Genomic DNA, 15176 nt, shown 5'->3' on the forward strand with positions numbered 1-15176 from the left:
CTTCATAGACATATTTACATTGAAACCAATTTAAAGCAGACCAGCATGATATGTGTTACTGATTCACTATTATTGTATATTTACGAGGCAGATGGAAAGCTCACAACTACAGCCAGTTTTGGGGGATGAGCTTGAAAGAAGGCTATAATTCTCGCCTTGGCACACTCCCTCCGCCTGCTGCCCTGTTGGACATGAAACCAGTCACGGTAGGTCTCTTTTTTCAAGGTTTTGTTCAGTAAACAAGCATTAACACAGCTTCTTACATCCCCCTTGTTATAAAGATAATAGGTTTTTCTCTCATCCTATATAGAGCTTCCAAAGCATGTGTCAATCATTTGATCTATTTGGCAACAGAAGTCTTTCTGATCAAAATGAAATGTTCCTCTGAGGGTTAAAGTTTCAGCTGAATATTGTGTTTTCTTTTTCTTTTTTTTGGATGGGAAAAGTAGTGCTTTAAAAAAAGCTATTATGTCTTCAACACATTGTAGAGGCAAGATATAGTCCATAAAGAATTTGCAGAGAACAGCTACTCTAGCATGTCCTCTGTGGATAAGATTGAAATGGTATCCAATCACATCTAAAAAGAAATTTGATATTTTTGCTTTGAATCTATCAGATTAACTTGAATTTGCTTTTAAACCTATGCCTATTTGGTTGTAATTTTATGCCAGGATGTAATACTTCCAAGGGCCCTTTTGCATTACACAGTAATATCCATATGATTCCACTCTAACATGATTCCATCCTATGAAATCCTTTTAAGGATTTTCAGCTAGACAGCTTCTCTAATGCTACTGACTGAACTACAAATCTCCAGGCTTCCAAAGGAAGCTAAATCATTCAGGGCCTCTACATTGCTGAATTAATGCAGTTTTGCACCACTTGTACCACTCAACACTATGGAATCCTGAATGCTGCAGCTTGGTGGGGCACTAGCATTCTTTAGCAGAGATGGCTAAAAAGACCTTGTAAAGCAACAACTGCCAAAATCCCATAGCATCAAGCCATGGCAGTCAATGGCATTACTTCTAGAGTAAAAATGCATTTGCTGTGCCATAACTATTTAGTGTGAAATAACCTGAGAGTACTTTATGAGACATAACTGTTTCTCTCCACTTTGCACTTTGGTGGATGTATCATTTCATTGTAAGGAAATGAGACCTGTCTCTTTAGACCTTCTATAACATGCATTTCCAGAGTTGGAGCAAGACCTTTGGCAGCTTGAAGCAAGGAAGAGATGGTCTTCTCACACAGACAAAATCAGACATATTTGTCAGGAAATTCTCTAAGGGTTCTTCCAGACAGGCCAAAATCCCGAGAGGAACTGGCATTTAAAATCCCGGTTCTTTTCAGGATTTAGGCCACACAGCTGGCCCAAACTCCTGAATTTTGCATTGGGGGTGGTGGTGGCTAGATGGTCTTCCCTGAAGGTCCAGATCTTTTAAGGTAGTTTCAGAATCTGGATTTTATTTAGAAAATTCTGTTTGCTTTAGGTTTAACCGAATTAGCCTGAAATTCATCTGAATGGACATGACTGGACTTAATGTCAGAGGAAAACCTTTACCTTTACTTACACTGTAGAATTCATGCAGTTTAATATCACTTTAACTGCAGTAACTCAATGCTATGGAATTACAACTCCCATAAGCCTTTTCTGACAAATAGTGCCGGTGCCTCACCAAAGTACAACTCATCAGATTCCTTAAGAACTGAAACATGTCAGTTAATGTAGTGTCAAACTGCATTAATTCCACAATGGAGATGCACTCTATATGGGCGGTGTGTTTGCCAACCTCCCTTTCATGACTTCATATATAAAGGATCCTATGGAAGTGATCCTTAAGTAGAGAGTGTGGACTCAGGTACAGGTCTCATTTCTGCGTTCTGTGTGCAGAAGCAGCAGACATGAGAGAGGATGAAAACTAGTTCTTGAAAACAATAATTATTTAATGTATTGTTGAAGGCTTTCATGGCCAGAAACACTGGGTTGTTGTAGGTTTTTTCGGGCTGTATGGCCATGGTCTAGAGGCATTCTCTCCTGACGTTTTGCCTGCATCTATGGCAAGCATCCTCAGAGGTAGTGAGGTCCCTACAACAACCCAATAATTATTTATATACTGTCCACTCCCTGAAGGGACTCGGGGCAGTGAACAACAAAGTCAGCAAACATTCAATGCCATACAAAAGAAAAACACATAGAGCATCAACCATCCCACCCAGAATCCTCGCAGATCCATATTTAAGCCAAAATTAAGACTCATTATATATAAAAATAATAACATGTAACATTTACAATTCATAGTAATCCATCGGGACAATTTGCTTTTTTTTAAAAAAGGAGACTCAAACTGCAGAAGATGACTTCCCTGAATTTTTTGTGGCCTGGCATGAGTGGCCAGGTTGGATTCATGACCCATTGGATCAAAGAAACTGTGCTGCATCCTGGGCCTTTTCAACTGCAAGTAAAATCCTGCTTTTGTTTCTCTCACTCTCTTTTCTGCCCCAGACTGTGTCAAACACTTTCAGTTTGTAGTTGATTTCTTGGATCCCAATTATTTCTATTTAGTGCAGTAGTTCTCAACCTGTGGGTCCCCAGGTGTTTCAGCCTACAACTCCTAGAAATCCCAACCAGTTTATGAGCTGTTAGGATTTCTGGGAGCTGAAGGCCAAAACATTTGGGAACCCACAGATTGAGAACCACTGATTTAGAGGGACCATCCTCATTAACCTTCTGCCACTTTTTTTTTTTACAAAATCCCACTTTCTCTCTTGTCTTCCACTTTGTCCTCAGCTTACTTCAATTGTTGAAAACCGAGTCTAAAATGAAAAATAGCTTGCATTCAATTACCTCAAGAGGTGAGGAAGGATGGCATTGCATCCTTCCCAGTTGACTCAGGTAGAAGCAAATTGTTGCAGCATGCCCCACTTGTTGGTTCTTCCTTATCAATAACTCCATCTACCCTAATGGAGCTTGGCCACACATGTCCAAGTTTTCTTCCATAAAAGTTTGGAAGATATGGTGCTGGCTAGATATCTTTGAAAATATTATATGACACTTAACTCCTAGGCTTGAACAATGTTTTTTTGTTTTGTTTTGGAAACAATGAATTCAGAAGCTTCTGTGGTGGCATCTTTTTCTTCTGGCATTCTTCAACCATCTTGGGGAATGCTTCTAAGCCTCAGGAGATTCTAAAAGTTGTATCAAAGCAAGGAACATTTATGAATTTTGTTTTAGAAATTCTGCATTATGAACAAGGAACGCTTTAAAAATTCAGCTTTGTTCTGCAAAAAGCCCCACAGCATTTACTCCCTCTGTTCCATTTAGTATGGATGTTTCTCACCACCTCCCACGTGCATGGGGTTTGAGTGTCTTCTCTTTTTCAAGAAGCATTTTATCATTTCCACTTCTATACATTACTTAAGGAGAAAAGAAAAACAGTAACATCAAGTAAAAGCCAGGTCTTTGTAGCCAGTAAAATGTGAACATTGAGTTCTTTCACACAGGAATCTTTCCAATTAAATTAAATGGAAAGTGCACAGACTACTTTCAGACTGAGGGACTATAGTCATCTTTAAATGTTGAGTATATCCATGGGGATATTATGCTACCATTCAGTGAGAAGAAGGTTGTGGACTTGGGGACCGAAACCATCACAGTAGAAACCCATTGCCAGACCATCATATCCCTGCAATGAAGTCAGGGGTTATTGGTAACCAAAACCCATCAGTGTTTTCTGTGATCTTGAGACCTACTCATGCAATGAATTCAGGCCAGTGGCTCTCAATCTGTTTATCAGCTGTTAGGATTTCTAGGAATTGAAACCCAAAATATCTGGGGACCCACAGGTTGAGAACCGCTGATCTAGGCACTTCTGTGGTTGCATCTTCTGCCCTTTCAGCATTTTGCAGTCATCATTATCATCATCCTCATCACATTGGGAGGACAGAGTTACACAGCCCATCTAGAAATGTGGCTTTGTACTGCTGAGGGACTGCAATTGTGTGGCTGTGTGATTGGAATCGGCATAATACCAGTCAGTAGTCACTATTCTATATCAGAGGAATGCTGAGGGAGAGCAATAATGTTGAGGGATGGTAATAATGTTGAGGGATGGCGATATTTATGTATAATTAATCTTCCCCTGAGGAAGTTTCAGAAGTTCCCTGGCTTTGAATTAATTTCTGTTATCCCATTTACCTCCTCGAAACCCTCCACTTCTTTTTCCCCAGCAGGTCAACTGTCCAAGTTTTATTTCTCCAGATTTTTCTGCCCCTTTCTGGTTCCCAGCAGGCTACAGACTGCCCTATTTTTGCCCCAAACATTATTAGCACACAGGCATAAGCATCCCAGTCACAGGCAGATACTGTTTGAGTTGCAGCTTATCAGCAGTGCCATCTTTCACAATTTCAAAAAGTTAGCAAAATAATAATCAGTTATTTTCCACCCTGTGAGTGTGCCCTTTTCCATTTTTTCTGTAAGGTATTGAAGACAATTAGGCTCTTTCAGACTACATAATTATATGTATTGTCAAAGGCTTTCATGGCCAGAATCAGTTGTTGAGTGTTTTCCAGGCTGTATGGCCATATTCCAGAAGCATTCTCTCCTGACATTTCACCTGCATCTATGGCAGGCATCCTCAGAGGTTGTGAGGTCTGTTGGAAACGCGTCTCCCTCTACGTCCCGCCTTGGAGTTTAAGATCGTCTGGGGAGGCCCTGCTCTCGGCTCCACCTCTATCACAAGTGAGGTTGGTGGGGACGAGGAGCAGGGCCTTCTAGGTGGTGGCCCCTCACCTGTGGAATTCACTCCCTAGGGAAATTAGGTCATCGACATCCCTCCTCTCTTTTAGAAGGAAATAAAAAACATGGATATGGGACCAGGCTTTTGGGTAATCTGGCAGATAGACAAAGGACAATGACAACTAGAATTGATAGGATTTGACAATGTGGAATTAATTTATGGACTCTGAGCTGGTGAACGTTGAGCATTAGATTGGTTTTATTGATTATAATGTATAATTTATTGTTTTAATTGTTTATAATTGCTGCTTATATATGTTTTTATCTTATTGTTGTGTTAGCATCGAATTGTGCCTTTTGTAAGCCGCCCTGAGTCCCCCCTTGGAGGTTGAGAAGGGCGGGGTGGAAATACGCAAAATAAATATAAATAAATGAGGGAAATGGATTTATATATCTGTGGAATGTCCAAGGTGGGAGAAAGAACTCTTTGTCTGTTTGAAGTAGGTGTGACTGTAGCAATTGGCCACCATAATTAGCATTTAATGGCCTAGCAGTTTTCAAGGTCTGGCTTCTTACTGCCTGGGGGAATCCTTTGTTGGGAGGTGATTAGCTGGCCTTGATTGTTTCTTGCCTGGAATTCCCCTGTTTTTGAGTGTTGCTCTTTATTTACTGCTATGATTTTAGAGTTTTTTTTAACACTGGTAGCCAGCTTTTGTTCATTTTCATGGTTTCTTCCTTTCTGTTGAAATGGCCCACGTGCTTGTGGATTTCAATGACTTCTCTGTGTACAAGACTCAAAAACAGGCGAAACGTCAGGAGGGAATGCTTCTGGAACATAGCCAGACAACCTGGAAAACTCACAGCAACCCTACATAATTATATTTCAGTGGATGAACAGAGGCACATGAGTGTAGATGGTCCTTCATGTATTCAAGCACTAGAACATTATATATCTTTGTCAGATATGCTTTAGGTCAGCAATGTGAACTAGGTAAACACTTCAGAACATCTTGATTTTCTTGGTTATTGTTCCAGTTAGCTAACATTGTATACTGTTTTTCTGAAGATACTCTATACAATTCATAAACTATGGGTTTCTAATTTTAAGGAAACATGCAATATTAAAAAGTTTGTAATATATGATGTAATATATCCAGTGCAGAAAAAAGGATAGAAGTCATTTCTTGATCACATAGGAATTGGCTGTTTCCCCATAAAACAGGTGTTGCTGCGGATAGGATTGCAATTCATTCCAAAGGTCGTTTCACAGACAACCTTTCCCCTCAACATTTGATCTCTTGTGACACCCGGAATCAATACGGATGCAAAGGAGGAAGCATAATGGGTGCTTGGTCTTATCTCAAGAAATATGGGTAAGTGATTGTTTACATATAAATGATTGTGTGTGTGTGTGTGTATTCCCTGTAAATGTAAAACAACCAGAATCAATAATGGTCTAAGAAAATTTATCTAACCATCTAGACTTTGTTACAAGATTATAATGTATATATTACAAACATCTACCAAGTATGAAAGTAGTCATGATACATTTTCTGTACACCGAACACAGGTTGAGATATTAGACAACAGTTAAATCAACTGGTTGTTGTTAAAATGAGGTTGAGACAGTGTGATTTGCCCAAGGCCACCTATGGTGGATCTGCACTGTAGAATTCATGGCAGCGACATTACTTTCACTGCCATGGCTCAATGGTATGAAACCCTGGGAGTTGTAGTTTCACAAGGTCTTTAGCCTTCTCTGCCACAAAGTGCTACTGCCTCACCAAAATAGAATACTCACGATACCATATCATGGAGTCATGGCAGTTAAAGTTGTATTAAACTGCATTCATTTACAGTATAGATGTAATCCCAGTGGGTTTCCATAGCTGAGCAGGGATTCAAACACCAATTTCCTGAGATCATAGTCCAACACTCAAACCACTCCTGTTCCTTCTCCAATAAGTTATTAATGCTTCTGGGATCACTGTCAAAGTAAGTAAATATAATAAATAAAACATACTTGGCCACTTTTTCAGGCAGTAAACCCTATGGGATACCCTTTGTTCAACAGTCAAAAAACTGTCCTGAATATAAGGGCAGTAAATCAATCAATCCAATCAATCATTTCTCTAGTATTTGAATAGTATTTGACCAAGACCTGGATATAAATATGAATTTACTTCGTTTGTCAACTCCCTAATAGCTTCATGTCTGTCTCTTTCTTGAGTTAACCTCTCTGCATTTATTGATATCTTGGTTTTTTCCCAGGATGGGACACAAAGTGGATCACAATATTGATTAAAATAAAGGATAATTTATTTTTTGTATTAAAACAATGGATGACAAAAGAGATAAACAGGAATGAAATAAGCTGCCGTATGAAATACACACACATATATATTAAAAGGGAGTTAAAACATAAAAATAATGATGATAAAAATGCAGCATCCTGGCCTTACAGAATTAATATCTTTGGTATACCGTTAAAATAAATGGCACACACAAAAATATTTTGAGCCTCTGGAATAGGGGTTGGGTGGAAAAAATGCAGCTATGCTTTGGGGCATGTTTTGATCACCAAATGTGAACTCTCTTATAAGTAGTTTTCAAGATAGCTTGGAATGAAATTTGATGTTGGCTCAAACATCCTTAGCCATAAAGGCCCATGTGTAAGAATATGTTTTGTAACTTAATTCAGGGGAATGTTTATGTGTGTGAACCAAAGTAGCAGATGACTCTGATGAAGAGCCTGGGGAGCATTTCTACAGCTTCTGCCTCTCTGTAGGCCCTTCCACACAGCCCAATATCCCAGAATATCAAGGCAGAAAATCCCACAATATCTGCTTTGAACTGAGTTATCTAAGTCCACTCTCAGAGAATGTGGGATTTTCCGTCTTGATATTCTGGGATTTAGGGCTGTGTGGAAGGGCCCTATGGGCACTTCCAGACACGGGTAAAACCCATGTCAAAGCAGATATTAAAACCTGCTTCAGCGTGGGTTTTTGTTCCCACAAACTGCCCCAAACCCAGGCTTTCCAGGGTAGGGTGTACAGATGCCATCCCGGTAACTATTGGGATGGAACCCAGCCCCCCAGAAGCCCCCCAAAACAAGCCTTAAATTTTAAAAAAAACTCATCTTGAGTCCTCCTGGCAATGTAGAAATGATGCACCAGGGGACCGGGAGGTAGAGGGTGGGTGAGGAGGAAAATCACCCCCCCCCCCATCTCCTGACACATTATTTATATGAGCCAGGCGGACACAAGGACCACTGTTATGGCGACTCAGACAGTTTTTAAAATTTAAAGCTTGTTTTGGAGGCCTGGGGGAGGGAGGGAGTGCCATCTCACACATATTGGGCTCCTGGAGCCCAAAATGTGTGAGATGACAATGGGAACTCACCTCCTGGTAGTCTCAGGATTACCCAGGGGTGAGTCCACACAGACCCAATACTCCATTAGACCCAGGCCTTTCAGGAATGCCTGGGTCTAATTAGATATCTAATTAATTTGGAACAAAACGGCTAAACCTTGCATTGTTCTGAATTAATTCACATTGACCTGAGGCATCATTTGGACACTCAGATAAAAACGTGACAGGTCATGCATTTTTGGGCCGGTGTGGAAGGACCCTAAATTTATTTATTTATTTATTTATTTATTTATTATATTTATATCCCATCCTTCTTGACCCTGAGGGGGATTCAAGGCAGCTTACAGCATAGGCCAAGGGTCCCCAAACTAAGGCCCGAGGGCCGAACATGGCCCTCCAAGGTCATTTACCCGGCCCTCGCTCAGGGTCAAGCTAAGTCTGAAATGACTTCAAAGCACACAACAACAACAACAATCCTATCTCATCAGCCAAAAGCAGGCCCACATTTTCCATTGAAATACTAATAAGTTTATATTTGTTAAAATTGCTCTTCATTTTAATTATTGTATTAACTACAAATAATATTTGTATTGCACTACAAATAAGATATGTTCAGTGTGCATGTTTTTTTTCAAATTATAATCCAGCCCTCCAACAGTTTGAGGGACTGTGACCTGGCCCTCTGTTTAAAAAGTTTGAGGACCCCTGGCATAGGCAATAATTAAATGTGAAGAAACATTTCAATTAAAAATTTAAACTAGATTTAAACTAGACTTTAGCCTTCTTTGCTGGTGAGAGTGCCAATGCCCCACCAAAATACAACTTGCAATGACACTATGGCAGTCAAAGTTGTATCAAACAGTTGTTTCAAATTAATTCAGCAACTACAGTGTAGTTGCTGAATTAATTCTATAGTATACATACACCCTAATACCTCAGCCCTTTATTTATTTCAATAGGAGTATGTCACACTGTTTTCAGTGGGATCTGTTTCAGAATAGACATAGAAATGTGCATTAAATAATTCTCACTTCACACACACGGTTTTTTTCTTTTTGCATGCTTGAATTTCTACTCGGTCAGAGAACTTACTGTGTGATGCTAGACAAGTCACACTCTTTCAGCCTTAGAAAAAGGCAATGACAAACTCACTCTAAACAAATTGTGCCAAGAAAACCCTATGATAGGTTCATTGTAGGGACACCATGTGTCAAAAAGGTCTTGAAGGCATGCAACAACAAGAAGCGTCACACTGCTCCACACTCTTTCATTCTCCTTGCAGGGCAGTGGACATTTCTGCATTTCTGGGAATATACTTTCATGGCCTGAAATAACCCCAGATATTCATTCCTACAACTGTTGAAGAATAGCTGTGGTTCAGAGTGTCCATAGAACAGAAATTAACCTGATTTTTCCTTTTCATTCTGGTGTCTCCAGGATATATTCACCTGAATAAATAATCTGGAACAATGTGCAAATTGGCAAATTGGCTGGGTAGGCTATAGGCTTGCAGGATCCACTTTTGAAATTATTTACATTAGTACCCTGAGATCCACCAATAGAAGCCGCAAGTATCCTCCCGCCCTCACATTACTGTTGTCTAGGTAATGAAAGGGTCCACAGAGATCAAAACATCTGAACCTTTGCTCTTCTAAATATTATTGAAAGAATTCTCCAGGTATCTCTGACTATTACAACATGCTAACTGTAAACTTAGGGAACTGAAACTAGGGTTGGCAAGGCTATTTTGAAAATATTTTTTAAATGGATGAAAAATGTACTAGCACTATTTGGCAGAGAAGGCTAAAGAATGTGTAAAACTACAACTCCCATGGTGCCACAGCATTGGGCCACAGGAGTTAAATGAGTTTCAAACATTCATTCATTTTACTGTGTAGTTGCAGCTTCAGAAAGCTGTTCCAGGGAAGAGCTATGCAGTAGTTCGCAACCTATTGGTCCCCAGATGTTTGATGTTCTAACTCCCAGAAATCCTAACAGCTGGTAAACTGGTTGGGATTTCTAGGAGTTGTAGGCCAAAACACCTGGGGATCCACAGGCTGAGAACCATTGAGCTATAGCATGGTCTCTGCACATCTGTATTGTTTACTTTAAAGGGATTTATAGTGCTTGAAGAGGTTTGTTCTTATGACATGGCTATTGCCAGCTATCAGTCTCCCAAAATCTTTTGGTTTAACTACAGAATATATTCCATCAAACTTCTCTCCAATTCACACATTGTTTCATCTTCCTTCTACAAATGGTATAAACATGGTAAGTTAGGTTTCCTTTATTAAAATAATCCATTTACACCAATGCATTCTTCTTGTTGACCAAGAAGAGAATAATTCTAGATAATGCCTCTATAAACCCCACTTTTGAAGTGTGTTTTCCTGCTTCCAATAATAATGAGAAGGAAAATGCATTTTTAAAACACAAATATATTTGACCACTTCTTCCAAGAATAATGAAAGGGAAAATATTGTTTAATATTAAAATATGAGATTTCTTCCACCCTTCTAAAATGTGTGGAAAAACATTTTCTAGGGCTTTTAAAATGGATTTAAATAGTAATTCAGTGCAAATGTGATTGTTGTCGTGTGCCTTCAAGTCATGATGGGGCCTTATTAATATTTATAATTACCCATAACAAGTATTATGTAGGCTCAGGGGTGAAGAAAATCAGAATTCTCTTTCAAGCGAGAAATCTAAATTCTGGTGCCTGTTCACTGTCATTTAATTGCTCTGTTTATTTATACGGCAATAATTTGACATTATGAGAGTACTCATGGGTGTTGGAAATTAAAATGCCTGTTACACCAATGGGATGCCAATTACCAATATTAGTTTAGTGAGGCTGCTAAGCAAGTATTACAGGCTTTCACAAAAATTTAAACACCCAGAACTAATTGCCTGTGTTAATATTACTGTATAAATCAAAATATTTATGGTAAATAAAAATGACCCAGAAAACATGGGTCAGCATGGTACCTCTGTTTGTCACAGCACCTTTTCTAGCTTCTTTTGGTTGTTTTGGTAGGAAGACAGTGATGGCAATGGCTCTTTGGAGCTACCCTGCATTGCTTGAGAGCAGAGGAAGTCGGTGCTTCTTTGATGGTAAATTCTTCCCAGATAGATTCCAGATTGTTTCCATTATTTCTAGGTGGTGGTCTCTCATCCATTTAGCAATCCTTAGTCCTTTTGCATCTTTGCCTTGTTCTCTTGACAGTTGCTATCCTAGACAGGGACAACAGATTTCAACATCTGAAGAGCCAAATCATCCCCAACCCTTGTCTTAATCTTATTGGGACCTTCTGTCCTTGTCACAGTTCCTTGGTCACAGAAGCCCAATCTGAGATTTTCTGGAGATACGGATCAGCCTTACAATAAGCATATAGGGTTTTTCGGGCTCTATGGTCATGCTGCAGAAGCATTCTCTTCTGAAGCTTCACCTGCATCTATGGCAGGCATCCTCAGAGGTTGTGAGGTCTGTTGGAAACTAGGAAAATGGGGTTTCTATATCTGTGGAATGTCCAGGGTGTGAGAAAGAACTCTTGTATGTTTGAGGTAGGTGTGAATGTTTCAATTGGCCACCTTGATGAGCATTTGATGGCCTAGCAGTTTCAAGGTCTGACTTCTTACTGCCTGGGGGAATCCTTTGCTGAGAGGTGACTAGCTGTCCCTGATTGTTTCTTGTCCGTTACATATTCACCCTTTCACGTCTATTGACTTCAGCTGCTCCCTGCCCAAATGCACTAATGAGATTAAGCCATTCAGGAGAATGTGATCTGTGGTGTTACTTGACAATATTTCTGTTGCTCCTTGAGGAACTAAAATAGTTTTCACGCTTTCAGTTGGGTTTCATGTCTGAGGCAAAATTTCTTCAGAAACTCTCAATTTCACAGAATAAAATACAGATGAACCAAGCACCTCAAAGGTTCTAAGTATCCTTTGATATTTTCATCTTTTGGCTCTTTCTTTCACTTTTTCTTCCTCTTACTCACCCTTACATCTCTTTAGCTTCTGTGTCACGCAAAGAGCAATTTTAACTTTAAGCTTCTCAGCATCAATGATTTTTCTATGACTGCAAGTGCCTAGCACACTAATCCAATTATGTGTGTTCTACCCTTTTTTCTATAGTTAAATCTAACTTATATTATTCAGTTCACAAGGGAAAAAAAGTGTATGGCAGAACTAATGGAGAGTATGATCCATTGCCTCTCTGTACAAAGTTAAAAGGGCTGGGTGCACATGGAGTCTTTTCCCCTTGTCTCTCCAACTCTCTTGACTGTCCATGCAGTGCAGCACACCTGCCATTAACTACTGCAACAGGAATCTTGTATGTGGTTATCACAGGTTCAAGGCTGCCGCCAGACAATGTCAAATCAGAAACTGAGCACAGGATAATTTTGCCTCCCATTACACACCCTAAAGTTGACTAAGGGCCCTTCCAGACAGACCCTATATCCCAGGATCTAATCCCAGGTTTTCTGCTTTAAACTGGATATTAGTCTGCACTGCCAGATAATCTGAGATAAACAGAAAACCTGGGATCAAATCCTGGGATATAGGGCCTGTCTGGAAGGGCCCTGGATCACTAGTTAAGTTTTCTTCAGGATTTCTTTTGTGTCAGGAGTGACTTGAGAAACTGCAAGTCGCTTTTGGTTTGAAACAATTGGCTGTCTGCAAGGATGTTACACAGGGGACGGCCAGATATTTTGATATTTTACCATTCTTGTGGGAGGCTTCTGTCATGTCCCCACATCATGATGATGGGGCCTTATTCATATTTATAATTACCCATAAGATAAATACCCATAATTACGCATGGGGAGCCAGAGCTGACAGAGGGAGCTCATCTGTGATCTCCTCGGATTCGAACCTGCAACCTGTTGCTGCATTGAAGAACTACACAATCAATGCACTCGACAGTTTGATATCCCAGCCTCTGTTTCAAAGCCTCCAAAGAAGGAATACTGCCACACTCCTAGACAGTGTTCTTCTTGCTATTCAGGAGGACTCTTTTTTCCTGCAGTTGACATCCATTGCTTCATGTCCTTGCCTCATTTGTCTCCAGACCTTCCCAAGCAGCTCATCCTAGTTTTTTTTTGTTCCTCTTAATCATGTAATTTATGTTAATAAACCCTCTTTTCTCTTTTTCACACACACACACACACACAGTTTACTCTAGCAATACTTTCTCTCCAATGAAAGAGGGCCTTTTATTGATGATTCTAAATACCACTTTACACAGAGTAGCTTATGGGATTCTGCATGGGGAATATACAATTGTGACATTTTGGCTCTACCTTTTCCTCTCCTCAGTATGTAGATACATTTCTTTGTATTAGTTTTGGGTGGAGCCAGGCCTGTAGCCAGGATTTTGTTTGGGGGGGGGGGGTGAGTTTGGTTCGGGGGGGCTGAGTCTGAGTGATAGAGGGTCTACCCTAGCAAACCTTTTGTATCGTTAACCCAATATCCCCATGCATATGGGATATATTGAGCATGGTGATCAGATCATGATATGAATAAACACAACAGTTTAAATAATGTACCAGTAAGGCCTTCTCGCGGACCACCATGATAATTTCGGGGGGGGGGGGCTGAAGCCCCCCAAGCCCCTCCCCCCAGCTACATGCCTGGGTGGAGCTTAAAATCCCCCCAGAGGCCAGCTTTAGTTGGTCTATTCCATTTTCCTGAATAGAGTTCTCTGTCTGGACTCCTCTTTCTACAGCACAGCTACTGTGTCTTAGGCTTGGGATTGTTTGGTAGCCCTAGGCCTAGCAATCCAAAAACAGGCATCCTTAGCACCTGCATTCAGCGCTATTTTTATACCAACAGTCCAAAGGACAACAGAAGCTTATGACCAGCTTATGCTTCACAAGAATGAAGATTAAGACAGTTTATAACCATCACTTTGCACCAGAGGCAAGAGACTTTCAAAGACTCCAGAGAGATGACTGCAGCCAGCAAAGGCTCCTTTTGAAATGTATTGTTTTAAGTTACCTTATGATAGTCCCGGGTGGAGTTAACCCTTTATTCATCATGTTTTCAGTAAACTCATTTGGTTATCTTTTCACTTTGCCTAAAGTGCCTCTGTGTGTTAAAGTGTCTTAATCTTAACAGAAGGTATACAGATAGCCCCCAAGTAAAGCCAGACACTATAGTTTTTTCTCCAAAGGCTCGGGTGTGCCATTGCAATATCTTCTTCCAAGATGTTGCTACTTCCTCACAGCATCGATAGCCTGAACAGGCTGCCTCACTGTATCTGCTTTAAAAAAGAAGGATATCTGTTATAAACAACCTGGTTTCACAGACTGTTGAATGCTATTGTAGAAACCATTCATATGTCCTCGTTCTAGCTAATGGATGATTTTTTTTCTTGTTTGCCATTCTAGGTCAAGATGTGATTTAGAGGGAATGGATAGAAAACAAAACTGGTCCATAAAATGATGTACAAGATATAGCTTTCTGATGCAGCCCAATGAACCCCTACACTCCTAGAAATTTCTGTGACATTCTGTTTTTTTAAAAAAAAAACAGTGAAAAGTAAATGACAATAAAGAGAAGTTGATTTAAAAACAAGCACCCAACTTGAATGCCTCAGCTGCCACTTCAATAAGCTTTTATCTGTAGTCATATTGACATAAAAAGTATCTAAAGTTTAGAGATTTATAAAGTCAGTCCTCAGAGAGTGTAATAACATCTTTATAAACATTTTCTGAATTTGTTGGCCTTTAGATTTTACACACACTCCCACATTGTGCAATGACAGGTACACACTATTCATTGAGAATGAATGCCCTTTAGAACTTGAACATTTTCCCAGAACAATGGCTGCATAACAATAGCTCAATTTCCTTTATTGTTTGAGCACTGTAGATACAAAAAAAAAATACCCACCAGTCTTCTTGGCAATGTTGCTAGTTTTGAATGCTAACATAGAACTCCTTAGAAATAATTCTTTTTTTTTTCGTACAAGACTTTTCTCCCAATAATTTCCCTCCATGCACAGAATGAAACAAACCAGACACAATTGGACAAAGATGAGACATTTCTTCCCATGTGT

At 39.8% G+C, this 15176-nt stretch overlaps 1 protein-coding gene across 1 annotated transcript in view; it reads left to right on the forward strand.

Annotated features, from left to right (window-relative positions):
• TINAG (tubulointerstitial nephritis antigen) overlaps positions 1–15176 on the forward strand; it is a 48567-nt gene that overhangs the window by 16108 nt on the left and 17283 nt on the right. Inside the window, exons 4-6 of the mRNA XM_060788146.2 lie at positions 92–206; positions 2339–2462; positions 5961–6111. Coding sequence (XP_060644129.2) covers positions 92–206; positions 2339–2462; positions 5961–6111 — 390 coding nt within the window. The remainder of the gene's footprint in view (positions 1–91; positions 207–2338; positions 2463–5960; positions 6112–15176) is intronic.

Source organism: Anolis sagrei, chromosome 1 (assembly GCF_037176765.1).
Source record: "Anolis sagrei isolate rAnoSag1 chromosome 1, rAnoSag1.mat, whole genome shotgun sequence".
Lineage (NCBI taxonomy): Eukaryota > Metazoa > Chordata > Lepidosauria > Squamata > Dactyloidae > Anolis > Anolis sagrei.